Below are 27,555 nucleotides of genomic sequence, written 5' to 3'. Positions count from 1 at the left end.
AGGCAGGCCAGTGTGATGGCTTTCTTCTTTCCACCTTTCTAGAAATCTTTCTCAACCGTGGGGCCTCCAAGGCACTTCAAGCCCCTGTGATCTGGGTTAAAGCCTGGAATGTTCCATCCTCCTTCCCTCTGATTCTGGGTCCAGTGGGGCAGGTTTCCAAACGGGAGTTCCCTTTCTTCTTGCCAGACAGGGGCTTCTGGATATAGTCAGAAAAAATCAATCCAAAATGCATCCCCATGTTCATTACCTTGTAACAACAGTCTGGATAATGCATCTCAGTTCAAAAGTAAGTTATGGGGTTGCCTTGTTGAATTGAAGAAGTTTAAAGATTAGAGATCTGTTTTAAATGTTACTTTGTTTCCCCCCCAAGCTCAAATCTTCGCCAATTCATTTGTCTTTAAATCAATTGCGTTTTTTTTTTTTTTCAGGATGAGGATCATAGCTCTACTTGACTGCTTTATCCGTTGGCCTGGCTCCCGCCTGGTCTGTTGCTGGCGACATCTGGAGAATGAGAATTAGCCAGCCATGGCCGCTGCTCAGTCCCCGTCTCCCCGGGCTTTGCGCAGAGCAGGCTGGGGTACAGGTCTGCTCTGGGTTTCTAGGTTTCCTGGCAACAGGAAGATCTTTAAAAATGCTAAATCCTAAAACCCATGGTAGTAAAGAGACCCTGCAGACTCCTGAGTCCTGAAGCCAGGCTGATGGTGTTAGTAAGAACAAGAGCATCGTAGAGGTGGCCTATAAGCCCCTTGGAGGGACCCAGCTGAGCACCAGTTCCTGTCTCCCTCTGGGGGTGAAGTCAGGAAGCAGCAGAGAAAGAAGCAGCCCGTTTCTTCCAGCAGCAGCTTGCCCTCTGCCCAGGCATGTTGGAGGCTCGTCACACATCCCAGCTAAGCTCCACGCTCCCTCACTCCAGGCCTCCGGTGCAGCTTTCAGCCGGACAGGGAGGATGCCCCGGGCTCTGTGCAAGCTCCCTGCTCCTGGACCGGCTTGCCTCCAGACAGAGCCTGGGAAGGACCCACCATCCCCAACCCCCAACCAGACCCTGGAAGGCGGCAGGACCCTGGACTGGAGAGCGCTGCGGAGCGCGCGACAAGGACCTGCCAGGAGTTGCCCGTTTTGCACCAGCCTCCCCTCCCCTTTGCTGTCCTGCCCAGAGGCAGGGAGAAGGGGCTCCAGAAGGCCTGCGAGGACATGCTGGTAAGGAAGAGGCCAGTTCACTAACCAGTACTGGTCCCATTTCTTAGGAGATTATCCAAGTCTCAGCCACTGGACGATAACGCTCCAGACAGGTTCAGGAAAGTCCACGTGGATCAGGGCTGTGCTGGGCCTTCGTGGGCAGGGCTGACCTCAGCGCTGGGTGGCCAGGGTCCTGGGCTTGTAGACCGGGACATCCTCATCCCAGAGTGCCGGCCGCCCCTGGATGATGTCGGCTGCCTTCTCTGCGATCATGATGGTGGGGGCGTTCAGGTTGCCACTGACCACGCTGGGCATGATGGAGGCGTCGACCACCCTGAGGTTTTCCACCCCGAGCACCCTGGTCTGTGGGTCCACCACTGCCGTGGGGTCGGAGGGCTGGCCCATCTTGCAAGTGCACGAGGGGTGGTAGGCGCTGTCTGCCTTCGCCCGCACGAAGGCGTCTATCTCAGCATCCGACTGGACATGGCTTCCCGGCTGGAGCTCCTTCCCCCGGAATGGTGCCAGGGCTTTCTGTGCAAAAATCTCCCGGGTCAGCCTCACACAGAGGCGGAAGTCTTTAATGTCAGTTTCTGTTGAGGAGAAGAAACAGGTGAGACAAGTCCTCTTACCATGCTGGCCCTGCTGGAAGATTCTCCACTTGGAGAGACTCAAGAAGTTGCCCAAGAGGACACAGTTCAAGGATGTGGAGGTCTGAGCCACCAGGCTGCCTGTCACCTACCTAGCAGCAGTGACAGCATAACCTAGCAGAGTTCCACGAAGCCCAGACAGCATCGTAGACGGACACAGAGGACCTTCATTTAAATCAAGGATTTGAATTGTCTCATCTGCAAAATGGAGATAAGCCTGCATGCCCTGCCTCTGCCACAGCGTGGCTGTGAGTGCCCTGTGAGTATCCTTGGGCCACACCTGCCTGGTGGGGGCGGCAATCTGGCGGTGTGTGTACAGATGGGCCCAGAAATGTAATTTGCTTTTAGAAGATGCTTCCAGGAACAGTAGGAAAAATGCTCCATGAGCTGTCTATACACAGCCAGAGCTCTGTGCATCTCTTGGTAGGCTGTTCTGAAAGCTGCAAATCTGTGTTGAATGCCATCCTGGGGCCGCTTGTGGTGACTCAGGGCCCTGCAGGGCAGCACGTGCAGGTTTACAGCCCAGGATAAGGGGGTGGATGGAGGACAGAATGTGACTGTGGCTCAAAAAGTGGGCTCCAGGGCTAAGGTTCCGGGTAAATATGAACCCCACAAAGGCATTCATTCACTCAGTCTATCAGTGACCCAACAAGCTCCAGTCTGGGCGAAGCAAAAGCAGCTGGGGAATTACCTGTTGACAGGTAGTTGGGCTGGATCACAGGGTGGTCGTGGGGGTTGGCACTTCTCAGTTTGAGCCAGCCCACGCTTGTGCCCCGCATGGTCCCCACATGCACCTGGAAGAGCCCAGAGGAAGCAGTGACCCCAGTCACCCCCCAACGTAGTCATTTAGAGATGCCCTGTTTTCTGTGGGGTGGGACTAGACATCCAAAGTCAACCGAAAGCAGATGCATTTTGGCATTTACTGTGCATCTTAACCTCTCCCCCGCCCCCTCCCCAAATCAAGGCACCAAGCCACCTCAGTTGATCGCTCTTGCTTCCTGGCTTTATACCTGATTGTTTGAAATGTTCAGGGTTGGCATTCCCTGGGCAGAGCTGGCCTCTCTGTCCATTTCCAGTACTCGGCACCCAGAGCCGGTGGCCCAGGCTGGGTGCGGGTCACCTTGCTGAGCACCATGCAGCCTGCCTCACTCTACCTCGGACTCCCCACCCCCCTTCTCTGCCCTCAGACACTGAGCAGGTGGAGAGCAGGACACAGACTTCAGGCCCCCCACCCCGAAGGCCTTGCTGTGATGGGGAGACCGCCTGCCCACCTGGTAAGCCTCCTGCTGCGGGGGGACCCGCCCGTGGTCGATCACCTGGGACGGCAGGAAGTGGAACTGGATGTCCGGATGGGGGACTCCAGGCTGGCTCCGGATGAAACCCCCCGTTTCCAGATGGGCCGTGGCGCCATACCCTGAGGATCAGAAGAGCACAGTGAGGCAGAAGAGCAGTCCTGGCATGGCAGGTGGGTCAGACTCCTCTCTCGCAGGTAGTTCCTCCTCGTCTTGGCTGGCCCGTGTTCCAGTGCTGGACCCACGTCCTCAACTTTCCTCTTTCCCCAGGTGGGCCCACCCAGCACCATGGCTTTCAGTATCAGCTCCATGCCAAGAGGCTTCAGCTTTGCACCCCTCCCGACTCCACCACTGCCAACGCGACTGTGGGACTTGGTGTCACATGGGCGTCCCAAACCTGCCCCAGCCTCCACCCCCAACTACACTACACTACTGTCACTGCAAGTCAAAAGTCAGGAAATACTCTTTCCCCATCACCCTGCACCACATCTGTTAGAAAGTCTCCATCTTCCGCTCCAAAATCAACTTCAGCCCACCTTCTCGGCACTACCACCCACCCCAACCTCCATTCAAGCCCACGTCACCTAAGTGGTGGCGGCTGGTGCCCAGCCTACCTCTGTGCCTCCTGCAGCCCGCCCATCACACACAGACTGTGATCAAGGTCAAGTCCCTCCTCCATCCAATCTCCCACTGTTGCAGGAAGGGGGAACCCCTTCCAAGGCCCAGCAGTAGGCTCTTATCTGACTCTTGGAAGTGACTTGTCAGAGGAGACACACATGCTGGCAGAGCAGAAGCCTTTGTTGGGAAGGACCACACTCCCAACCCCGGCTGCAGAGCAGCAGGCTAAGGGAGCCCAGGAGAACTGCTCTGCCACGCGGTTCGCAGTCCCAGGCTTTCTGGGAATAGGGTTAGTTTTGGGGTCGTCTCTGGCCAATCATTTTGCTTGGCCCATAGTCTGACTCTGGGTCCCGCTTGGTGGCATCTGTATCTCTCAACCAAGATGCTGAAGGATTGAAGGATCCACTCAACCAGAGTGAAGGATTCTGGGAGGCTGGTCTTCTCCTCCTGCTTTTGGCCCCTCTCCTGAATCCTCCTGGTTATTTTTCAGTGGCAGCACCGTATTCCTTATTGAGACCTCCTGTTGTGAGACTCCTGAGTCAAGTGGTCATCATGTGCCTGGCCAAGGCAGGTGGTTCAGTCTCAGGCCCTAGAAGGGGTCCTCCTTCCTGCAACAAATGACTGGTAGGATCTCTTCTTTGCTACGACTGACATCCTGACCATCAGGGATCAGCTTGCCTGCTGATGGACTGGACCCAGCAGCCAGCACTTGGACCCTTTAAATGTCCCTGGTCTCCTCCTGATGTGGACTGGCCAGAACTTCCTGACCAGGTAAGGAACAAGAGACTTCACTGGCCTGTTTTCCCTTCCCTTTCCTCCTATACCTACTCTTCTGCTCTGGTTCTGGATGCAGAAGTCTAGTGGAAGAGCCTAAGTTATCTGAGGACTGGAGCCTAATCACCTCCTGTGGGCAGGGACCTTGAGTTATCTGGTATCTGGTTTCCAGTAAGGTTGAGTTCCCATCCTCCCTTCCTGTAAGCTCAGGGGGAAAGTCCTGTCACACCTGGGTGTCTGCAGGTGGCAGGAGATGTCTAAGGCCACCCCTTAGTTCCTGTTGGTCAGAACTCAAATCGGAAGTTCTGCATCTCTGTAGAAGGTTTTCTGAGAACCTTCAATCTGGAATTTAAGGGAGTGTCTGGTTAGGACAGCTGTGCCTATTTTATGTTCTGTCTTGTGATCTGTGAGGCCATTCTGCCTTCTGAAATAGGAAATTCTGGTTCTGTTCCATTGCAGGGCCCTCTTGGGAGAATTTGTCTTGACTTAAAAGGTTTTAGCGATGAGCCTGTGATTAAGAGAAGGATATTTTATTATAACACTGTGTGGCCAGAATATTCTTTAGGTTCCAGAGAAAACCTGTTTAGGTGAAACTCTTGAAAATTCCAAAACTGGTTCTTTTTGCATATACAGTTAGAAAAGGCAAGCTTGATACAATGTCCTTTAGAATTCTGACCCTGAGGTCAATTCCTTCTAGGAGAACTTGGTTTTCTTACCCTGTGCCTTAACAGATCCTGAGGGCCCGGGTCCTATTTTATCTAGATCATCTCTATTTCCTGAGATACATGGGGTGGGCGGGGAACCTTTCTAAACTATACTTACTCCAACCATTATTCATAAATTAGTGAGTTTTCTAATACCCAATTCATGATTAAGTTTAGAAAATGAACCTGTGAGATCTCTGGTTGTGTATATATATAATCAAAATTAATTCATCGACGAGCTCTACTTAAGAAAATTAAGCTCTTATATAAATTTTCAAAACTACAGAAAGGAATTGGCAAGAATTAATTTCAGGTTCGTGTGAACTGGGAAATAGATTAATATCTGGTTTTAAACTTTGTTAATTTGAATAGATATGACTTGAGAGTCATCAAGTTATATGACTTGTATTAAACCAAGGTATGGAGAAGGAAATGGCAACCCCCTCCAGTATTCTTGTGCGGAGAATCCCAGGGACAGAGAAGCCTGGTGGGCTGCTGTCTATGGGACTGCAGAGAGTCAGACACAACTGAAGCGACTTAGCAGCAGCAGCAAACCAAGGTATAAATAAAGGTATTAAGATCTTATTATATCTATTACAAATTTGTCAGCAAGGAAAGTAACGTGGCATAATGAAATTTTATAAGTGAGTTAAATGAAAGCAAGATAAGAGCTTTTGGATGAATGTCTTAGGAATAATTATATTGTAGGAATGTCTACTTAAGGATAATCTCTCTAGATATTTGAAAATTTGCTTGAAATTTAGAGTTGTTCTAAATTAAGTGATAGACATTTATTGGAATGGATGGAATAGCAAAGTCATTCCCAAAGAAGACACTGAAACATCCATTATTAACCTTAATAAACAGAGAAACTAAAGGTATTTAGGATGATTAATGAGTATGTTTGGTGTCATCCTGATATGTTCTCTGTAAGAAAGCAAATGTTTTTAGGAATTATCACTAGCATTTATGTTCACTGATCTACAGAATCCTAATGTAAAAGATAATTCATAATTGCTTACCTCTTTTCACTAGAAATTAAGGTTTTTAAAGACTTCAGCACTCTAATTTAAATGTGTAATTAAAGCTAATAGAAGTAAGAAAAGAAGCATTTCAGTATACAGTAGGAAAAGAGGATATGCCTTGTCAGTGAAGAAGGTATGAGGAATGGAATTGCATTTTATTAAAGGAAAAGAAAGTGACTTACAGCTGGTTGTTTCTCAGTGAAGAAAATGGAGGACAGGCTAATATGGATACAGAAAATAATGGAGGGTTTGTGGATCATCAGGATTGGCTAGGTTTAAAATAAAGTTAATTTTGTTGTTAAAAGTAGGTTGGTACAAGACTGGTTTTCTCTATTAAGAGGACAAAGTTTCCTTGGAATGCTGCTTTTGATAACAGACTGTGTGTTTTTGTGCCTTTGCATGCTGAGTCGCTTCAGTCATGTCCTACTCTCTGCGACTCCATGGACTGTAGCCTACCAGGCTCCTCTGTCCATGGGATGCTCCAGGAAAGAATACTGGAGTGGGTTGCCATTTCCTCCTCCAGGGATCAAACCTGTATCTCATACGTGTCCTGCATTGGCAGGCGAGTTCTTTACCACTAGCACCACCTGGTATGGGATCTGTATTTGCTTCCCCCTGCCTTTTATTTATTTTTAAAGTTTTAATTGGAGGAAAATTGCTTTACAATGCCTTGCTGGTTTCTGCTGTACAACAAAGTGAATCAGCTGTCTGTATGCATATAGCCCTCCCTCCCACGCTCTAGGCCATCAGAGCACTGAGCGAGCCCCGTGCTATGCAGCTGCCCCCAGCCACTGCACACACGGCCCTGGAGGTGGGTCAGTGCTGCTCTCAGTTGCCCCATCCCCTCCTCCACACACTGTGTATTCACTTTTGCGATCTCTTGTCACTTTGGTTGAGGAGTAAGTATTATCTTACAGTGATGTATGATCTTATTTGACCAAGTGTTTTGAAACCTTTTGACAAACATTCCAAATATCAAAATTTTAAGTCTGAAACATCACTAGATTGTAATATGTGTTTTCCAAAACAAAACCTTCCCACAACTAATTATGATGACTTACAGCAGTTTGCTAAATTATACCTTTGTAAGCAGAACTGAAACACTTCTTTCTCTGTACCTAATTCCTCTAGAGATTGGAAACTCTTAGGTTCCCAGCAGCTTTATCAGATAAATTAGGAAGGCCACCTCCTAATTGGTGCAGGAATCTCAAGGTATTATTTTACGGACCTCAAAAAGGGAGGAATTCCCCTAAATCTGTGACAAGGCCATGGTGTGGCTTTCCTGGCCTAGCGAGGCTATCTTAATCAATTCATCAGACTTAATTTTAAATCAAGATATCTTGATTTGGCTATGTGTGATAAAAATGAGGGTAATATTAGAAAGACTTCTGTGGATACCAAATTGTAATGTTATTTATTGAGGTCTGTGTTCACTAAGACTCACTTCTCAGATAGTTCCTTACTGTTATGTTAATTGCTGCAAAGTTTAATTGAATTATTGCAACACTGTAAGTTTCTTTCTAAAGCTTAATTTTTAGTAATCTGTTTTTGGATGAAGATTGGACACTCCGTGATCTACAATAGGAAGTTAACGCCAGGTATGGTCACTTAAACTTAAAGGCTGCCTTATGTTGGGGACAGTGACACCATACTAGGGTTGACCAACCGGAAATTGGGCGGAGGGCCTTGTGGACAAAACCAAAATAAAACTTCCCTAAAAGGTAAGGGCTGATATAGAACAGACAGACAAAGTCAGATGAACTGAGACAGGCTGGGCTGCACCTAATGGAAGTTCTTAAATTTTTACTTACGACCTTACTAACACTGCGAGCTATATTGTTTATGTTGTCTGTTTTACAAAATTGTTTTCCTACATTACCAAACGTGTGACTGAGCCTCTGATAAGGTGACGATATATAGTTCCATATGAGATCGGTGATGGTAATACTGTAACTCCAGATATGGGAAGAAGCATATGAGCATCATCCCTCCTAGCTTTAATCGGACCCGAGAGTATCTTACCACAAATCACCTCCCTCATTCAACTAAAATTTTCTACACTAGTATCAAAAAAGGCCTAACAGAACTATATTTTCTCTCATTCCTCACTACCCTCACCATAGCATATCTGTATCTAGTCACCACAAGTCACCTCTATAATAAATACAACACCAATAAGCAATAGCCAACCAGTAACAATTACTAATCAAGAACCATAACTCTCCAACACTGCAGTTCCCACAGCCTCCTCACTAAAAACGCCAGAATCACTCTGTCATCACTCAGCCCCCTAGTCTGTGAAACTTAAATACAATCTCTACTTTCTCACCTTTTAAAACATAAAATGCCACTGAAAACTCTACCATCAACCCTGAAAGAAACATACCTAAAACAGTCTCTAATATCAGAGACTCACAGGATACTGCTCACTAGCTGTCATATAACCAAACACAACCAACATCCCCCCCAATAAATAAAAAATACTGTTAAATCCAAAAATGAGCCACCAAAATTCAACACAATCCTACAACCACCACCCACAATCATCCCAAGTCCACCATAAATAGGTGAAGGTTTTGAAGAAAACGCCACAAAACAAATTACAAAAATAGAACTTAAATACAGTATATGTTATCATTATTCTCACATGGACTCAAACCATGGCCAATGACATGAAAAGTCATCGTTATTCAACGATAAGAACACCACCATCATCTGAAAATCATACCCATTAATACAAATTATTAACAATGCATTTATTGCTCTTCCAGCCCCATCAGACCCATCATGAGGAAATTTCAGTTCCTACGGGACCTTTGTTCAGCATTACACATATTAACAGGCTTATTTCTAGCAATCCATTACACATCAAACACAATAACCACTTTCTTATCATTAATACTTACCTAGTTAATGTTAGCTGGAGAATGCAATGGCAACCCACTCCAGTGTTCTTGCCTGGAGAATCCCAGGGACAGGGGAGCCTGGTGGGCTGCCATCTATGGGGTCTCACAGAGTCAGACACGACTGAAGCGACTTAGCAGCAGCAGCAATTAATGTTAGCTAGCCAACACGTCGACTACAGGTGAGTTACCTTATATCTACATGGAAATAGAGCCTCCATATTTATATTTGCCCGTTTCTTCCTGTAGGATCAGGGTTCTATTATGGATCCTATAATTTTTTAGAAACTGTACTTTGTTAGAATCACCTATTTACAGTCATAGCCACAGCATTTATAGGTTATGTCTTACCTTGAGAACAAAATCGTTCTGAGGGGCAACAGTTATTACTAACCTCCTCGCAGCTATTCCATATATCAGCATAAGTCTCATTGAAAGCGTCTGAGCTGGCTCTTCAGTAGATAAAGCGACTCGTAGAATAAAACGGAATGTGAAGAATTGTCTCTCGTTCATTACTGCAGCACTCAACAGCTGTCCACTTACTATTCTTTCACAACACAGGATCTAAAAACCCCACAGGAATCTCATCTGACACAAAATCCCCCTTCACCCCTACTATACAATCAAAGACATCTCAAGTGCCTTAATTGGAGTTCTAATGCTACTAATGTTGGTGCTTGACTTACTAGGAGACCCCGATAACTACACATCCTATCAAGCCAGAGGGGTACTTAGTATTTGCACCACAGTCCTGCTTTCAGTCCCCAGTAAACTAGCAGGGGTGTGGGCCCTAATCCTTTCAGACTTAGTTCCAGCACTCTTCCCAGTGCTCCATACATCTAAGGAACAAAGCGTAACATTTCATCCTCTCAGCCAAAGCCTATTTTTGAGTACTAGTAGCAGACCTCTTAACACTAACATGAATTCGAGAACAACTCATAGACACCGCTTCATTATTGTCAGACAGCTAGCATCTATTTTATATTTCTAATTCTAACGCCAATAACTAACATCACTGAAAAATAATTTCCTAAAATGAGAAATCTTTGCAGTGTGTCTATTATCCTGGTCTTGTAAACCAGCAAAGGAGAATAACACATTTCTCTGGGAAGAAGTTCCACCTCCACCATCAGTACCCAAAGCTGAAATTCTACCTACAGTATACCCTGATATTTCATTATGGGACATTTACAACATTATTCAGTACCTGTGAGTATTAAAATAACCTCTTTTTACCATAAACTATGTACTGTGCATATACTCACTACGACATGAATATGTACATACATAATGTATATACGTGTTATAACATGCATTATTTACCCCATGTTTATAAGCATGTACATTATCTTATTGACAGTACGTAGCACATATTACGAGTCATATTTAGCACATTAAATCAAGTCAATTTTAGTCAGCACGAACAGCGATTGCAAGCTTAATCAGCCAACTGTGTAAAACCACCAGTCTGCTTGGCAGCTGCCCCTCTTCCCTCTGCAGGCCCGTGACGTGGGGGGGGTTTCTGCTAATGCACTTTATCAGACATCTCACCTCACTTCAGGACCATCTCACCTAAAACTGCCCACCTCTTTCCACTTAAATAAGACATCTTGATGGACTAATCACTGCATGCTCACATATAACTGTGATTTCAATTTTTTAAGGGATGCTGTGACTCAGTTGTGGCCTTAACACAGTCAAATAAATTGTAGCTGGACTTTAATTGAATATTATTTACCAATATGATCAATCAAAAGGTGTCTTTCAGTCAACGAGTTCAGGACATAAGGAAATGTACACACACCACATGTACACGGATCAAACAAGTACATGGCCTATTTAACAACCCCCCTTAACCACCCCCAATGCTAAATCCCATGCTCTAAGTAACCCTGCCAAAACAAGGCAAAAACATGTAAATACATAGAATTAGCTGTCTACTCAGTCAACATGAGTAACTTAATGCTCAAAATTAGGCCTAGAAAATAAACCCCAATCATACCAATAAACTACCTAGATGTTTCCCATCTATATAGACAGACATTTCCCTAGATCTATTGACCACTGTCATGAAAATTTTATCAACAAATCCAACAGAAACCACATAAAACAACTACATGTATATGTTATTTCACTATGTAAAACAGCTTCTTAATGTAGCTTAAAATCTAAAGGAAGGCACTGAAAATGCCCAGATGCATTTGCCAACTCCATGAACACATAGGTTTGCTTCCAGACTTTCTCTTAACTTTTAATAAAATTATACATGCGAGCATCTGTGCCCCAGTGAGAATCTAAATCACCAAGATTAAGGGGAGCAGGCATTAAGCGCAATATTAGGAGCGCATAACTTAGACTTGCTTAACCACACCCCCACAAATAACAGCAATGATAAAAAGTAAGCCATAAACAAAAGTACAACTAAGTTATATTAAGTAGGGTTGGTAAATTCCGTGCCAGCTACTTCAGTCATATAGTTAACTCAAATTAACAGCGATATAAAATAAAGGTAAATTTTAACTAAGCCATAAAAAGTCATAACTAAAATAAAAACAGACTCTAAAGGCGAGTTTTGTATTTCCTGACTACACAGTGGGATTAGATACGCTATGCTTCGTTCTAAACTCAAATAATTACAAGATGAAATTATTCACTAGAGTACTGCTAGCAACAGCTTAAAACTCAGAGGACTTGCTGGTCCTCTAGAGGAGCCTGTTCTATAATCGATAAACCTCAGCAACCCTTGCTAACTAAGCCTATATACTACCCTCTTCAGCAAACCCCACAAAGGAATAAAGTTAAGCCTAATTATCTTACATAAACACGTTAGAACAAGATGTAACCTATGGGGTGGGAAGACATGAGCTACATGCTCTATTTCTCCATTACACAAAAAAGTTGTTATGAAAAGTTAAAAACCAAAGGATTTAGCAGTAAATTAAGAAGAGAGTACCTAACTGAGTAAGGCCATGAAGCATGAACATACCACCCATCACTCTCCTTAAGTGTTATCAGAACTTCCTATAGTCTGTTAGTAAATACTAACAACAAGAGAGGAGACAGGTCGTAGCAAGGGAAGCATACAGGAAAGTGTGCTTAGATACATCAAAGCACAGCTCAAATAAAGCACCTAGCTTACACCTAGGAGATTTCATAATTTATGACTATGTTGAACTAAATCTAGCCCAACACCCCTTCTCCATGTCTACTAATATGAGGAGACTAAATGTTGAAGGCAGGTTTTATTTAAAGTATGGGAGGTAGAAAGTTAAAATATCTTCTGATTGCTAGAGAGCGAGCACCATAAGGGAATGACGAAAGAAGCCTTACAGGAACAACAAGTGAAGTTTACCCTTTGTACCTTTGCATAATTATTTAACTAGCAAACATTTAACAAAGAGAGGCTAAATATCCTGAAACCAGATGAGCTACTTATTAACAGTTTATTAGAACAAACTCATCTATGTAGCAACGTAGTGAGGAGATCTGTAAGTAGAGGTGACAAGCCTAACAAGCTTACTGATAGCTGGTTGTCTAGGAAAAGAATCTCAGTTCAACTTTAAAAATTACCGGAAAAAAAAAAAAGAAATGTTAATGTATTTTTAAACGTTAATCTAAAAAGGTACAGCTTTTTAGAAATGGATACAGTAAAGACAAACACCACCACAGCTGGCTTAAAAATCAGCCACCAATTAAGAAAGCATTCAAGCTCAATAACAACTTTACCTTAATACCAGTAACAAGCAAATCAACTCCTGGATTCATACTGGACTAATCTGTTGGCCAACAGAGGTAATACTATGAGTAACAAGAAGTAATTTTTCCTCTCATAAGTTTATATCAGTAACTAATAAAATACTGATATTAACAGTATATAAATATAACTCAACATTAGATTATTCACGGTGTGTGTTGTGTTAAAGTCGCTCGGTTGTGTCCGACTCTTTCTGACCCCGTGGACTGGGGCCTGCCAGGCTCTTCTATCCGTGGGATTCTCCAGGCAAGAATACTGGAGTGGATTCCCATTCCCTTCTCCAGGGGATCTCCCCAACTCAGGGATCAAACCTGGGTCTCCCACATTGCAGGCAGACCCTTTGCCATCTGAGCCACTGATTTGGGCTAAATTATTTACTAACACACTGTTAATCCAAGGAAATGCACTGTTAATCCACAGGCATGCACTCAAGGAAAGGTTTTAAAAAGTCAAAGGAACTCGGCAAACACAAACTCCGCCTGTTTAGCAAAAACATCACCTCTAGTCTAGCTAGTATTAGAGGCACTGCCTGCCCAGGGACAACTGTTAAACAGCCACAGTTTCCTGACCACGCAAAGATAGTATAATCTTTGTTTTCTACATAAGAACTTGAATGAACGGCCACTCGAGGGTTTTACCGTCTCTTAGTGAAACTGACCTTCCCATGAGGAGGCAGGAATAACAGAATAAGATCCTGTGGAGCTTAATTAACCCCCCAAAACCTAATTAAACCACCAAGGGATAACAAAATTTTATATGGGTTGATAATTTTGATTAGAGTGACCTCAGAAAACAAAGAAAATCTTCTGACCGATGACAGTCTAGACTTGCCAGTCAAAACATTATCACTTACTGATCAAAAAAATTGGTCAATGGAACACGTTACCCTAGGGATACTAGCACAGTCCTGTGCTAGAGTTCATACCAACATCAGAATTTACAACCTTGATACTGGCTCAGGACACTCCAATGGTGTAAGGGCTATAAAAGGTAAAAAGTCCTAAGTGATCTGAGTTCAGACTGGAGTAATCCAGGTTGGTATCTATCTCGTATATATTTCTTCAAGTATGAAAGCACAGAGAAATAAAGGCCCACTTTAAAAAGCACCTTAAAATCAATTAATATATAATCCTAATTTAATTAATACATAAAAAATAATACCTGAAACCAGGGTTTGTTAAGGTAGCAGGGCTTAATTGCATAAAATTTAAACGTTTATAACTAGAAGTTCAAATCCTCTAACAAAATGTTTATAATTAGTATCTTAATACTTATCCCCATTCCTCTAGCTGTAACACTGCTAACATTAAATGGATGAAAATTTTTAGGTTATATTTAACTTCAAAAAGGGCCAAATATTGTAGGACCAGGTGGCCTATTACAGGCCTCTGCTGTTGCAGTCAAATTATTTACTAAAGAACCGCAACAACCAGCTACATCCTGAATTTCCACATTTAACACTGCACCAATCCTAGTCTTAACCATACGAATTCCCCAACCCAGACCCCTTATTAATATGTATCCAGGAGGAGTATTTGTGTTCGCAATTAACAATATCAAGCCTAGCTGGATGCTGTATACTCCATTTTATGATCTGATGGGATTCCAACTCTAAATATGCATTAATCGGAGAAGCCCTATGAGCAATAGCACAATTTCAGAAGAAGTAACACTAGCAGTTATTCTTTTATCATCCTCTTAAGAAATGAGTCTTGTACCCTTTCTCAACCTTCATCACAACACAAAAGTATCTACAAAAAAATTTCCCATCATGACTCTTAGCTGTAATATGATTTCTTTCCACTCTTACAGAAACGAAGCCTCATTCAACTTAACAGGAAAATCTGAACTTGTATCAAGCTTCAGTGTAGAATATGCAGCAGGCTCATTTGCCACATTTTCCTCAGCAAAATACACCAACATTATCATCAACAATATGAAACATTTTCTCAATCATCCTACTTCTGGGATTGTTCCATAACCCCTACTTACTAGAATTGTACACAACCAACTTTATTACCAAAACACTTTATTACTAACAATTGCTTTCCTATGAATTCAAGCATCCTGCCCTCGATTCCAATATGATCAACTAATCCATTTACTCTGGAAAAACTTCCTCCTGTCAGTGCTAGCCCTATGCATAGGATACGTCTCAGTCTCTATTATAATACCATCAAGCATCACAAACGTAAGATATATGTCTGAAAAGAGTCACTTTGATAGAGTACATAATAGAGGTTTAAACCAATTTATTTCTAGAATCATAGGAATTGAACCTACCCTTAAAAATTCAAAATTCTCTGTGTTACCACATTACACTATATTCTATAGTAAGGTGAGCTACCAGGCCCACCCATACCCTGAAAATGTTGGTTTATATCCTTCCTGTACTAATAAAACCCCATCATCTTTCTCATTACCCTAACAACCATTATCTCAGGAAGCACAACTGTAATAATCAGCTCCCACTGACTACTTACCTGACTTGATTTTGAAGTAAATAATACTAGGACTTCCCTGGTGGCTCAGACGTAAAGTGTCTGCCTACAGTGCGGGAGACCTGGGCTCGATCCCTGGGTTGGGAAGATCCTTTGGAGAAGGAAATGGCAACCCACTCCAGTACTCTTGCCTGGAAAAGCCCATGGACAGAGGAGCATAGTAGGCTACAGTCCACGGGGTCGCAAAGAGTCGGACACGACTGAGCGACTTCACTTCACTTCATTCCCACTATAATAATAAAAAAAGTAACCCATGAGCTACAGAAGCATCCACTAAATGTTTTCTAACCCAAGTCACTACATCAGTATTACTTATAATAGCCGTTATCACTAACTTGTTTTACTGTGATTAATGAACTATTATAATAACCTGCACTCCAACAGCACCTAGAGTAAAAACAGTAGCTCTAACCATAAAACTAGGACCATCTCTTAGGGAGTTCGGGATTGACACGTACACTCTGCTCTATTTTAAATGGCTAACCTACAACAAGGACCTACTGTGTAGCACCTGGAACTCTGCTCAATGTTATGGGGCAGCCTGGATGGGAGAGGAGTTTGGGAGAGAATGGATACCTGTATATGTATGGCTGAGCCCTTTTGCTGTTCACCTGAAACTATCACAACATTGTTAATCGGCTGTACTCCAACAGAAAAGGGAAAGTTTGTTGTTTTTTTTTTTTTAAGAGGGATGTATATTAGCAAAAGAAGGACCGCTGAACCATTTCACATGAGTTAGAATGGCTCTCATCAAAAAGACAAGAGATAAGTAGTGGGGAGGCTGCACAGCAAAGGGAACCCTCTTGCACTGTTGACAAGACTGTAAACTGATGCAGCCACTATGGAAACCAGGATGGAGGTTCCTCAGTTACAAAGAGAACTACCCTATACATGACCGAACAATCCCACTCCTGGGTCTGCATCTGAAAGACGCCAGGGGAATCTCAAAGAGATCCCTGTGCTCCTGTGGTCACTGCTGCACCACTCACGAGAGCCAAAGAACAGAACCCCTGAAAGGCCCCCTGTGGAGTAATGGACAAAGAAACTGTGGTGCATATATATATCCAGTGAAGTGGCATCCCGTCACCAGAAAGAGGGCATCCTGCCATTTGTGACAATGTGGATGGATCTTGAGGGCACTGTGATAAGCGAAAGAAATCAGAGAAAGACAAATACTGTATATCACACCTATATGGAATCTAAGAAAGTTGAACTCACAGAAACAGAGTATAATAGTGGCTGCCAGCAGCTACAGGGTGAGAGAATATGAGGAGATGCTGGTCAAAGGCTACAAACTCCCAGTTTACGATGAGTAAGTTCTGGGGATGTAACATAGGTGACTACAGGTGACAAGACTGTTACTAACAGTTAGTTACTAACAGAGTAAATCTTAAATGCTCTCGATGCACGCACGTGCACACACAGAAACACACACAAAAGGTAATTATGTGAGGTGATGTGTTAGCTAACCTCAGTGTGATAATCATTTTCTAGTGTACATCATGTTGTACACCTTAAACTTATACTTTATGTGTCAGTTACCTATAAAGAAAGCTGCAAATAGGAAAATAAAAACTAAGACTATCTCCATTCTGAGTACCTGAAGTTACGTACGGTATCTCATGAACAGCAGGCTTAATCTTACTAGCATGACAAAAACTTGCATCCTTGTCAGTATTACTCCAAATCTCACCTTGTATCAGCCTAAACCTAGTACTATCCATATCTATACTATTTATTGTAATTGGAGGATGAGGAGGACTAAAACCCAACTATGAAAAATTACAGCTTACTCATCAACTGCTCACGTAGGGTAAGACCCATTATATTGCATAAGCCAACTGTAACAATCCTAAACCTATACTTTATAATAACACTTACCATATTCATACTATTCATTTACAGCTCAGTCACCACCACACTATCACACACATAAAACTAAATACCCATTATTACAACCTCCATTCTCATCACACCGTTATCAATAGGTGTTCCACCACTATCAGGATTTATGCCAAAATGAATAATCATTCAAGAAATAACAAGAAAATAACAGTATTATTTTACCCACACTAATAGCTATCACAGTTATTCAACCTTGCTTCTACACACAACTCACATATTCTGCAGCACTAACTATATTTCCCTCCATAAATAATATAAAAATAAAATGACAACTTGATTTTATAAAACAACTTTCTTACCAACAGTAATCATATTGTCCACAATAATCTTACCTCTTACACTAATCCTTTCAGTAATGGACTAGGAATTGAAGTTATACAAGCCAAGAGCCTTCAAAGCCCTAAGCAAGTATTTACTTAATTCCTGCTAAATGAAGACTGCAAGACTCTATCCTACATCAGTTGAATGCAAATCAAACACTTTAATTAAGCTAGATCCTCACTGGATTGGTGGGATTACATTTCCCACAAAACTTTCAGTTAACAAGTAAATACCCTAGTCAACTGGCGGCAATCTACTTCTCCCTATTTCTCCTGCTGCCAGGAAGGAAAAAAAAGGTGGGGGTGCAGGAGAAGCCCCAACAGAACTGAAGCTGTGCTCTTTGAATCTGCAGTTCGGTAAGCAAAATTCAACACAGGACTAGGTAAAAAGAGGACTCCACCCCATCTTTAGATATACAGTCTAATGCTTACTCAGCCATTTTATCTTGTATTCATAAACCACTGACTATTCTAAATTGGCCATAAAAATACTGGTAAGTTATACTTACTATTTGATGCTTGGGACTTGTTAATTTGTGGTGAATTAGTCCAACCTGGAACACTGCTTGGAGATGATCAGATTTACAATGCAGTTTTAACAGCCCAGACATTTGTAATAATTTTCTTTATAGTTATGTGTATTGTAATTGGAGGCTTTGGGAACTGACTAGTGCCACTAACGACTGGGGCACCCGACATAGCCTTTCCCTGTGGAGATAATGTAAGCTTCCGATTACTTCCACCCTCCTTCCTACTTCTACTTGCATCGTCATCAATAATTGAAGCCAATGCTGGTACAGGCTCAACTGTATATCCACCCTTAGCCAGAAACGTGGCTCACACTGGAGCTTCAGCAGACCTACCATCTTGTCCCTACATCTAGCGGGTATTTCCTCAATTTTAGGTACTTTTAATTTTACTACCATTATAAAACCACCCCCTATATTCCACCATTATTTTGTGTGACCAGTTTTAATTGTAGCTATATCGTTGCTATGGTTATTGTTTAGTCACTAAGTCGTGTCTGACTCTTTGCAGTCCCATGAACTGCAGTGCACCAGGCTTCCCTGTCCTTCACTAAGTCCCGGAGTTCACTCAAACTCATGTCCATTGAGTTGGTGATGCTATCCAACCATCTCATTGCTGCTATTAGCACTACTTGTATTAGCAGCTGGGATTACCATGCTATTAACAGACCAAACCCTAAACACAATTTTTGTTTCACTAGGCAGGAGGGGGTGATCCAGTCTTATATCAACACCTACTCTGATTCTTCGGACACCCTGAAGTCTATATTCTGATTTTACTTGCATTTGGAATAATCTTGCATATTGTATTATTCAGGAAAGAAGAGCCTTTGGGATATGTCGGTACAGCATGAGCCATAATATCAATTGGATTCTTAGGAGTCACTGTATGAGCTCACCATATGTTCCAGCAGTACAGATGTTGACACACAAGTATATTTACATCAGCCACTATAATTATTGCTGTTCCCACAGGAGTAAAAGTATGTAGTTGACTAGCAACCCTTCATGGAGGTAATATCAAACGATCTCCTGCAATAATAATGAGCCCTAGGCTTCATTTTTCTTTTTACAATAGGTGGATTAACAGGTGTTGTCCTAGCTAACTCATCACTACTCACTGTCCTTCACGATAACGTAGTTGTACACTTCCACTATATATTCTCTATCGCAGCAGTTATTTGCTATTATGGGAGATTTTGTGTATTGAGTCTCACTGTTCTCAGGATATACACTCAACATGAAGCGAAACTTTACTTTTTGTAATGATATTTGTAGGGGTAAATATAACCTTCTTCCCACAACATTTCCTAGGTCTACCTGGAATCCCATGATGATATTCTGACAACTCAGATGCATACAGAACGTCAAATATCAACAGCAGTAATATTAGTAATTTTCATAATTTCAGAGGCATTCACATAAAATGAGAAGTCTCAACAGCAGAGGTAACATACCTCTTGGGAGAATGTGGGAGGGGCCGAAAGAGGGAGGAAATCAACCTCCACGAATCTTCCATGCTGGAATCCACTCTGGCTGAGAGATGTGCGCATCACCAGGAAGAACCACGAGTCAGATTATCAGCCAAGCAAGACGACCAGCCAGAGGCAACACAGAAACTAACTCCTTACCTTGAAACCTGAGACCGTGAGCCATGTAGCCCTGGCTGCTCTTCAACCCAGGGACCCCTTCCCAATAAAGTCTTTTGCTGTGTCAGCCTGTTTGTCCCCTCTGACAACTCATTTCCGAGAGCCTGCTCTGGGGCCTTGGAAGGCCCTGCGACGCCTGCACCAACGCCTCCTCCCAGCACTGCAGTCTCCCTGGCCAACAGATTTGTTCTTCAAACACAAACGCCTGCCCCCAGGGCCTCTGCATGCATTCTCCCTGCCTAACAGGCCCCACGCCACCGATCTCTAGTTTAACACCCTGATTACTCCTTCACTGTACTTAAAGCTGAGCATGTTATTTCATTTCCGTCCATTGTCTCCACTAGAGCGTAACCTCCCTAAGAAAGCCTCCCTTATTAGCACTTCTCACCATGTAGCTCGGAACAGAGGGGTGTGAGGACTGCATGCTGAGTGAATGAGTAAGATTTCAGCTAGAAACCAAATGGAAAATGCTGAGATGGAAGCTGATTCTGTGGCCCAGCCCCTGGGCCCCGACCATGTCCAGGACGAGTCCATCCCCGTCCATTCGGCAGGAGGAGCAGCGCCAGCCCTTGCAGAGACGCACCTCGGGCAAGTCCTGTGTGTGGTGTCTGGTCCTCACACCAGCCTTCCATGCAGGAACTGTGTATCCCCGTTATGCAGATGGGAAAACTGAGGCTCACAGAGCTGCCATGAATGACACACTTCCGCTTTGAACCAGAAACCTGGAGCCACAGCCTGTGCTAGGTGCCTCAACAGGGAGGCTGTGCTGTCCACAGACAATCTCTCCCAAAGTCATGGATGAGCACACCCACCTGTGAACTTCCAGAGCCACTCCAGGCCAATCCAGGCCTTCCTCAGGGGCTTCTGTGCAGAGTGGAGGGTGATGGGGCGGGTGCATGCCTGCTGGATATATATCTCCAGGTGGTCTTGGAGGTTCTGGCCAACTCCTGAAACCAGAGGGAATGGTTAGGAAAACATCTCCCAAAGGAGCTTGCTTGGCTGGCCTCTCATCCCCCTGGTTTTGAAAACTCTCTTCGTTCATCCACTTATCTGCCAGGCCAGCTCCTGCTCACTCCCAGTAACCCCATTCCCACACTCCCAGCTGCGTCTGGCCCTCTTGGATGCTGCTAGAGCTGCCTGCCCCTGCCCCTCGCTCCCCGGGTACCACCTGTAACCACACAGGTGCCTTCCTGCTAAGCAGTCCTCCCCCCAGGCCTGCAGCTGGCACTGCTCAGTGAGCTGCCCCTGGCGGGGGAAGGAGGGAAGCGTCATGCTGAGCCCATCCAAGCTCAAGGGGACACTGGGCAGTTCACTGCCATGGACCAGCGCTTTCACAGGCCTCTTAAAATTAAGCCTCCAGCCTTCTGGGAGCTTGTAAGAGAGGGCAAAAGGGACTGGGCCAGGCCCCCAAAAGCATCAGAAATGGAATAAATATTAGGCCTGGGAGAACCATCTTAATATGAAAAGCATGTCAGGATGGCTGGTGAGTCTTGAGGATGGAAAACACAAAGGCCTGGACCCTCTCCCCAAAGGGCCACCCTGCTGGCCCACCTGAGCCTGGCCCCGTGGGCTTTTCCGGCAGATGCTCCCTGCTAGAGGGGCTTAGCTGCTGAGAGGGGCGAGACGGCCTGTTACGGGAGGAAGGCAACATGGAGACTTGAGGTTTCCCTCTGGGGATGTTCCAGTGAAAATGGGGGGCTTCAGGCTCGTGGGAAGAAACTGACAGCTCTGAGGAGCCCTGACTCCTATCCCCTCCCCACTCCATGCTAAGAAAATATAATAAGCAGTTTTATTTAGCAGAGACACCTCTGGGGCGCAGTGGGGAAGGGGGCTCACCAGGAAGGTGGCACACCACCGGGATGCCCAGTTTCCTGAGGTCGTCTGCATTGCCCACGCCCGACAGCATGAGCAGCTGTGGAGAGTTGATGGCACCTCCACTCAGAATCACCTCCTTGCTGGCATAAGCCTGGAAGAGGCAGGGGGCCACGCAGGTCATGCTTCCCTTCCAGGAGAGCCCATCAGCACCCTGAGAAGGTGGCCTTGGCATGACCACTTAGGGATCGTGCTCAAGGCCCAGGGGGAGGAAGCGGATGCTCAAGGCGCCACTAGCGGAAGGGTAGGTACAGGGTGCAAGGTGGGTGTGAGCGTAAATATTCTGATATTTTCTGCCATAGCCAGAAAATAATGATCCTGAAATAAGGACTGTAGTGCTTAAATGAGATTAAGGAAGCAAGCATCCAAACGAGCAGTTTAAATAAAGCCTGTGGTGAGCCAGATCTTCGTATGGGATGCAGGACAATCCTTACACGCTGTTAAGTGGAAAACAGCACAGTGCAGAGATACGGAGTGTGATCACAGATACGGTTTTTACCTGAGCTGAGAGTTGCTCAGTCATGTCCGACTCTTTGGACCCCATGGACTGTACCCCACCAGGCTCTTCTGTCCATGGGACTTCTAGGCCAAAAATACTGGAGTGGGTTGCCTTTTCCTGCTCTAGGGGATCTTCCTGACCCAGGGATTGAACCCAGGTCTCCTGCATTGCAGGCAGGTTCTTTACCATCTGAGCCACCAGGGAAGCCCAATATGGTTTTTAAAGCCTCTAACATAAACCTATCAATTTCTGGACAAGTGTGGAAGGCAGTAGCATACTGAGGTTTAGGAGGGTGCTCACGCCAGAAAAATCACCAGCCGGTGGCCAGACTGGGGCTCCCTCCCTTCTGCCAGGCCACTGCCTCCTGCCAGGCCTGGGGACAGTCTTTCAGGTTGTTGCTACCAGCTGCTCACTCCTTATCACCATGCTGACGGAGACAAGAACATGACTCCTGCCCACCCACACTGCCTGTGACCTCGGGGTCATTGCCCACTCCCCCCCGGCCGAGTGAGCTGCTCAGGCCTGGTGGTAATAATTCACTCACCCTGTGGCTCTCGCCGTTCTTGATGTACTCCACACCCACTGCACGGGGCCCTTCAAACAGAACCCTGCTCACAAACGTCTGGGTCTCGGCTGTGAGGTTGGGGCGGCTCAGTGCTGGGTGCAGGTATGCGCAGGCCGTGCTCCAGCGCTTGCCTGCAGGACAGAGCAAGGAGATCAGTCACGCCCACGCCCGTTCCCTGGGTACCTGTCATACAGGAGGAGGTAGGTGAGGTCAGGAGTAAGAGGGAGTTTGCCTTTCCCGTGACTCTGCAAGCTGTCTTCAAAGGAAGACTGAGACTCAGATGCCCTGTGCAACTGAAATCCACATCGACCTGGGGTCCCTGGATGCAGGTGGGCAGACATCCCTCATCCTTGAGAGGAGGACAGAGGCCAGGAGGGGCTGATGACAGCCCTGGGTCCAACCTGGCTGTGCCTCCACCCTGCTGCCAGCAAGGCTGGTCACCGCTCTGTGCCTCGTATGCCCATGTGTAAGGCTCTGAAACCGGAGGCTATGTGCCTGGTGAGCTCTCCATTATCCACCTCAAATGGGACCAGAGGATGCCCAAGGTGTCGCCACCTCCGGGTCAATTCTCACTGGCTTTGGGTGGTATCCTGTGGGCTCTCGCCAGTGCAATCTCTCATCGTCTCCACCTCAAACCAGCCCTAGTCTGTCCACACTTACTGACTCTGACCGGGGGCCGGAGCGGGGGGCTGGAGGGGTGCGGCTGTGATAGAACAGCTTTTCTTTTTAAAAGGAGGAACCTGGGAGACAGGGAATCAGGAGGCTCGCACCTACCTTCGTGGATGGTCATGTCCATCCAGCCGAAGCCCTCTTGCTGGAAGCCGTTCATGTCCTCGGTGAGGGGGTAGCCGGCCTGCTGTGCCGCCTCCAGGAACGCGTGGTGCAGCGGGTGGCCGCTCTTGCCCCGGGACACGCGCAGGGGCCCGTCGCCACCGCGGTACCTGCCGGCGCCCAGCTCGTGCGCCTGCGCCCTGCGGAAGTAGGGCAGGCAGTGCGCGTAGTCCCAGCCCGCGGCGCCCTGGCGCTGCCAGCGCTCGTAGTCCTCCGCGTGCCCGCGCACGTAGACCATGGCATTGAGCGACGACGAGCCGCCCCAGACGCGGCCCCGCGGCCAGTACAGCACGCGGCCGTCCAGGCCCGCCTGCGGCTCGGTGTGGTAGCACCAGTTGTACGTGTCGTCACACAGGTTGGCCACAAGGGCCGCGGGCATGTGTATCTTCCAGCGGAGCCGCTTGCTCCCCGCGTACATGTCCTTGGGCCCGGCCTCCAGCAGCAGCACGCGCTGCTCGGGGTCCTCCGTGAGCCGGCCGGCCAGCACGCAGCCGGCGGAGCCCGCACCCACCACCACGTGGCTGTAGTCGCCGCGGCTCCGGGGGCGCTTGCTGGCCAGAGCGCGGAGGCCCCGGGGACCCTGCGCCCCCAGGGATCCCCATGGGCCCAGGCATCCTCCCCGCCAGCCTCGCAGGACGCACCACATGCTTCCAAGCCCAAGTTCTCTTACTTCCACCGAGGGAAATGTGATGATTCACTTGCCCTAAAAGTAGAAAAAGAGCGTTTGCAAAGTTTAACTCAGCATGCGTGGTACAGAATCGGTGCCCGCCTGGCGCTGGGTGCGGCAGGCCTGGGTGGCACGTTCCTGGGGAACCAGGAGGAGCAAACACAAGCAGGAATATCAGTCCTGCGGGATCAGTGCCCGAAGCGACAAGCCCAGGGCTGGGGGCACAGGAGGCTCCTCCCCACCTGCGGGGCGCAGGGGGATAGAAAGGCTTCCCTCTGACATCTGTCCATGAACCTGGAGCGAGGGCAGGATTCTACCTGCTGGAAAGCAGGGGCTTGAGGGCCTTCCACGTTTGCCCTGACTCCTCATCCATTCAAGACCCGGAGAAAGTTGCTGAGCCCCTATCACCTGCCAGGCAGGCAGCCCTCTCTAGGAATACCCAGAGAACAAGACATCTGCCCTCAAAACTGATGGTCTGGGACCAGGGAGACAGACAAGACTTATATAAACAACCAAAGTAAGGTCAAGGTGAGAGGCTAGAGACTATAAGCTTACAGCCTTTGACCTGAGGGCACCAGAGTGCAGGAGAAGGGTTTGCAGCCACAATCTTCAAAGATCACCCTGTCCAGTGCCAGTTTTAACAAATGTCAGTAATTTCTGGAAGGTCCTTTCCCAACAATGTCCGTATCAATTCCAGCATGCTCAGTGCACACGGGGAGAAGAGCCACGATATCCATCAGGACCTGAGCTGACACAGGACCTCTGAGAAGCTCAGGCATGAGTGCCATGAAGCTCAGGCACACAAGGCCTGCCCAAGACTGAGGCTGCAATCAGAGAACTGAGAAACCTCAAGAAAACCCTGATAGATTCCCCCCGCCTCTTCTAAAATCCTGCACCAAGTCACCAGCAGCCTATTGCAGGAAGCAGGCTAAGAAGAGAGTGGAAAGATTCCAAATCCCCCACCCCAACTCCCTTCCTGCAAGCACAGGAAAGAGACCAGCAAGGCCTCCTAAAAACGTAATCTGAAGCAGGAATTCTGAGATCCTTCCAGCATTCCAGGCCTCATGCTACCACAAGGCAGAAGCGGCCCACTGCTCAACTCCCAACTGGGCTGACTTCAACACTCCACACTAATGACCTGACAGAATAAAAGGCATGCCCTTTCCTAGGTATAGACACTGTTCACCCTCTAGTCTCTATTATCCTGTTACACACAAGGTCATGCATGCATAAGAAAGGTCATGCATACTCATTATAAAGAGCAAAGTAGTGAACAGAACCAGATCCATGGGGCGACCCATCCAGATGTTAGAACTATCAAAGACTTCAAAGTAACAAAGTTTAAAGTTTCGAAAGATTTCCTTGAAAAGGTGGACCTGGTGAACAGACGGGCAATTTCAGCAAAAAGTTGACAATAAAAAAAGGCACAACTGCTACAAATAATAATAAAAAAATTACCAGAGGTAAATAATTTGACTGGAAATGGCAGAGAAACAAATAAGGGAAACTGAACATCAGGTTAGTAAAAATCATCCAATGGAAATACAAACAGAAGAAAGAGTGAAAGAGAGACAGAACGGAACAGCTGAGAGCTACGGGCTGAGAGCTACGGGCTGAGACCAAACTAGCTAAAGTAAACACAACTGGAGTCCAGGGAGGAGGAGGAGGATAAAGGGAAAAAGAAGGGGTGGGGGGGGGCGCGGAGCAGCAGAGGGAGAAGGGGAGAGACGGGGAGGGAGAAGGACAGAGGGTGCGTAGCAGAGAAAAGATATCTGAAGAGATAACTGCTCAGACTGCCCCCAAATTAATACTACAAAAATATCACAGATTCAAGAAGCTTAGGCCATCCCAAGCAAGATTAATATAACGAGAAACACACCTAAGATATAGTCAAACTGCTGAAATCCCAGCATCAAAGGAGCCAGCCCCCTCCAAAAACATATATACAGAGGAATAAATTTAAGAGTGCCTCCAGCTTCTTATCAGAACACATACAACCCAGTGGGAGGGGAGTCTGGGGGAGAACGGATACATGTATATGGATGGCTGAGTCCCTTCACTGTTCACCTGAAACTATCACAACATCATTAATCAGCTATACCCCAATACCAAATAAAAAGTTTTAAAAAAAATGAAACTCAGATATGATCTTTCGGATGTTTTATACCACCCTGTTGAAAATCACTGAATTAAATACACTAGTGTCATAGCATTAAAAAAAAAAGAAAGAAACATACAACTCAGGATCAGATCAAGATGGAGAGGGGAAAGCAAGAAAATCATGTAACTGAGTAGGATCAAAGGAGAAAAACAGGAAAAGAAAGGAATCGGGACAAACCTGGGCCCCCAGTAGGGAGCTGTGAAACAGGACGTTTCTGCCTCACCGGTGGAGTGATCTGCCTAGACAGACGGGGAGCCTCGGGGCCTCAGAGGAGAGTGCGGGAACCAGCTTGCACAGGACAGAGCAGAGAAAGACCCGCAGACACCCTGGGTGCCACCACCCAGCACGCCCCAGCCTGAGACATTCGTCCTCTGATGTGGGTGGGGGCTGGGTGCTTCGGCTTCGGCTTCAGAGTCCAGACCTGGAGCAAGGACTGGGGTTGGCTGTGTGGCAACAGCCTGAGGGGGTAGGGAAGAAGCCTGACCTGCCAGAGTCAAGGGACCACTGCTGGGGGGCATACAAGGTACCGCACAACTGCACTTGTTTCACACGCCAGCAAGGTGATGCTCAAAATCCTTCAAGCTACGCGAACCGAGAACTTCCAGATGTACAAGCTGGATTTAGAAAAGACAGAGGAACTAGAGATCAAACTGCCAACAGCCATTTGATCATAGATAAAGCAAGAGAATTTCAGAAAAACATCTACTCTGCTTCACTGACTATGCCAAAGGCTTATACTGTGTGGATCACAACAAACTGTGGAAAATTCTTAAAGAGATGGAATACCAGACCACCTGACTTGCCTCCTGAGAAACCTGTATGCAGGTCAGGAAGCAAAAGAACTGGACTTGGAACAGCGGGACTGGTTCAAAATTGGGAAAGGAGTACACTGAGGCTGTATATTGTCACCCTGCTTATTTAACTTTATATGCAGAGTACATCATGAGAAATGCTGACCTGGATAAAGCTCAAGCTGGAATCAAGATTGCCAGGAGGAATATAAATAGCCTCAGATTTGCAGATGACACCACCCTTATGGCAGAAAGCAAAGAACGAAAGGGCCTCTTGATGAAGGTGAAAGAGGAGAGTGAAAAAGCTGGCTTGAAACTCAACATTCAAAATACAAAGGTCATAGCATCTGGTCCCATCACTTCATGCAACTGAT

At 46.0% G+C, this 27,555-nt stretch overlaps 1 protein-coding gene across 1 annotated transcript; it reads right to left on the bottom strand.

The window, feature by feature from the left end:
* On the bottom strand, positions 1–26,668 carry CHDH (choline dehydrogenase). Its single transcript, XM_068982172.1, has 8 exons — positions 26,568–26,668; positions 23,506–24,265; positions 22,711–22,862; positions 21,632–21,761; positions 20,608–20,742; positions 3,095–3,237; positions 2,515–2,617; positions 1–1,766 (listed from the first exon to the last, which is right to left on the bottom strand). Exons 2-8 carry the CDS (start codon positions 24,206–24,208, stop codon positions 1,348–1,350), a joined length of 1,785 nt encoding a protein of 594 aa, XP_068838273.1. The 5' UTR covers positions 24,209–24,265; positions 26,568–26,668; the 3' UTR covers positions 1–1,347.
* Between the last annotated feature and the right edge of the window lie 887 nt (positions 26,669–27,555).

The sequence above is a fragment of the Capricornis sumatraensis genome, chromosome 10, assembly GCF_032405125.1.
Source record: "Capricornis sumatraensis isolate serow.1 chromosome 10, serow.2, whole genome shotgun sequence".
NCBI classification, from domain to species: domain Eukaryota; kingdom Metazoa; phylum Chordata; class Mammalia; order Artiodactyla; family Bovidae; genus Capricornis; species Capricornis sumatraensis.
The sequence above is the reverse complement of the archived record's forward strand: the minus strand, read 5'-3'. Positions and strand labels throughout refer to the sequence as shown.

What these genes read in the sequence shown, in the direction of transcription:
- CHDH (XM_068982172.1), bottom strand. Translation starts at nt 24,208, where the DNA reads ATGTGGTGCGTCCTGCGAGGCTGGCGGGGAGGATGCCTGGGCCCATGG. An exon ending in AGAACGGCGAGAGCCACAGG is followed by an intron (nt 21,762 to 22,710) that starts GTGAGTGAATTA and finishes TGCCTCTTCCAG; the next exon opens with GCTTATGCCAGCAAGGAGGT. An exon ending in GTGGCTCTGGAAGTTCACAG is followed by an intron (nt 3,238 to 20,607) that starts GTGGGTGTGCTC and finishes TCTGATCCTCAG; the next exon opens with GGTATGGCGCCACGGCCCAT.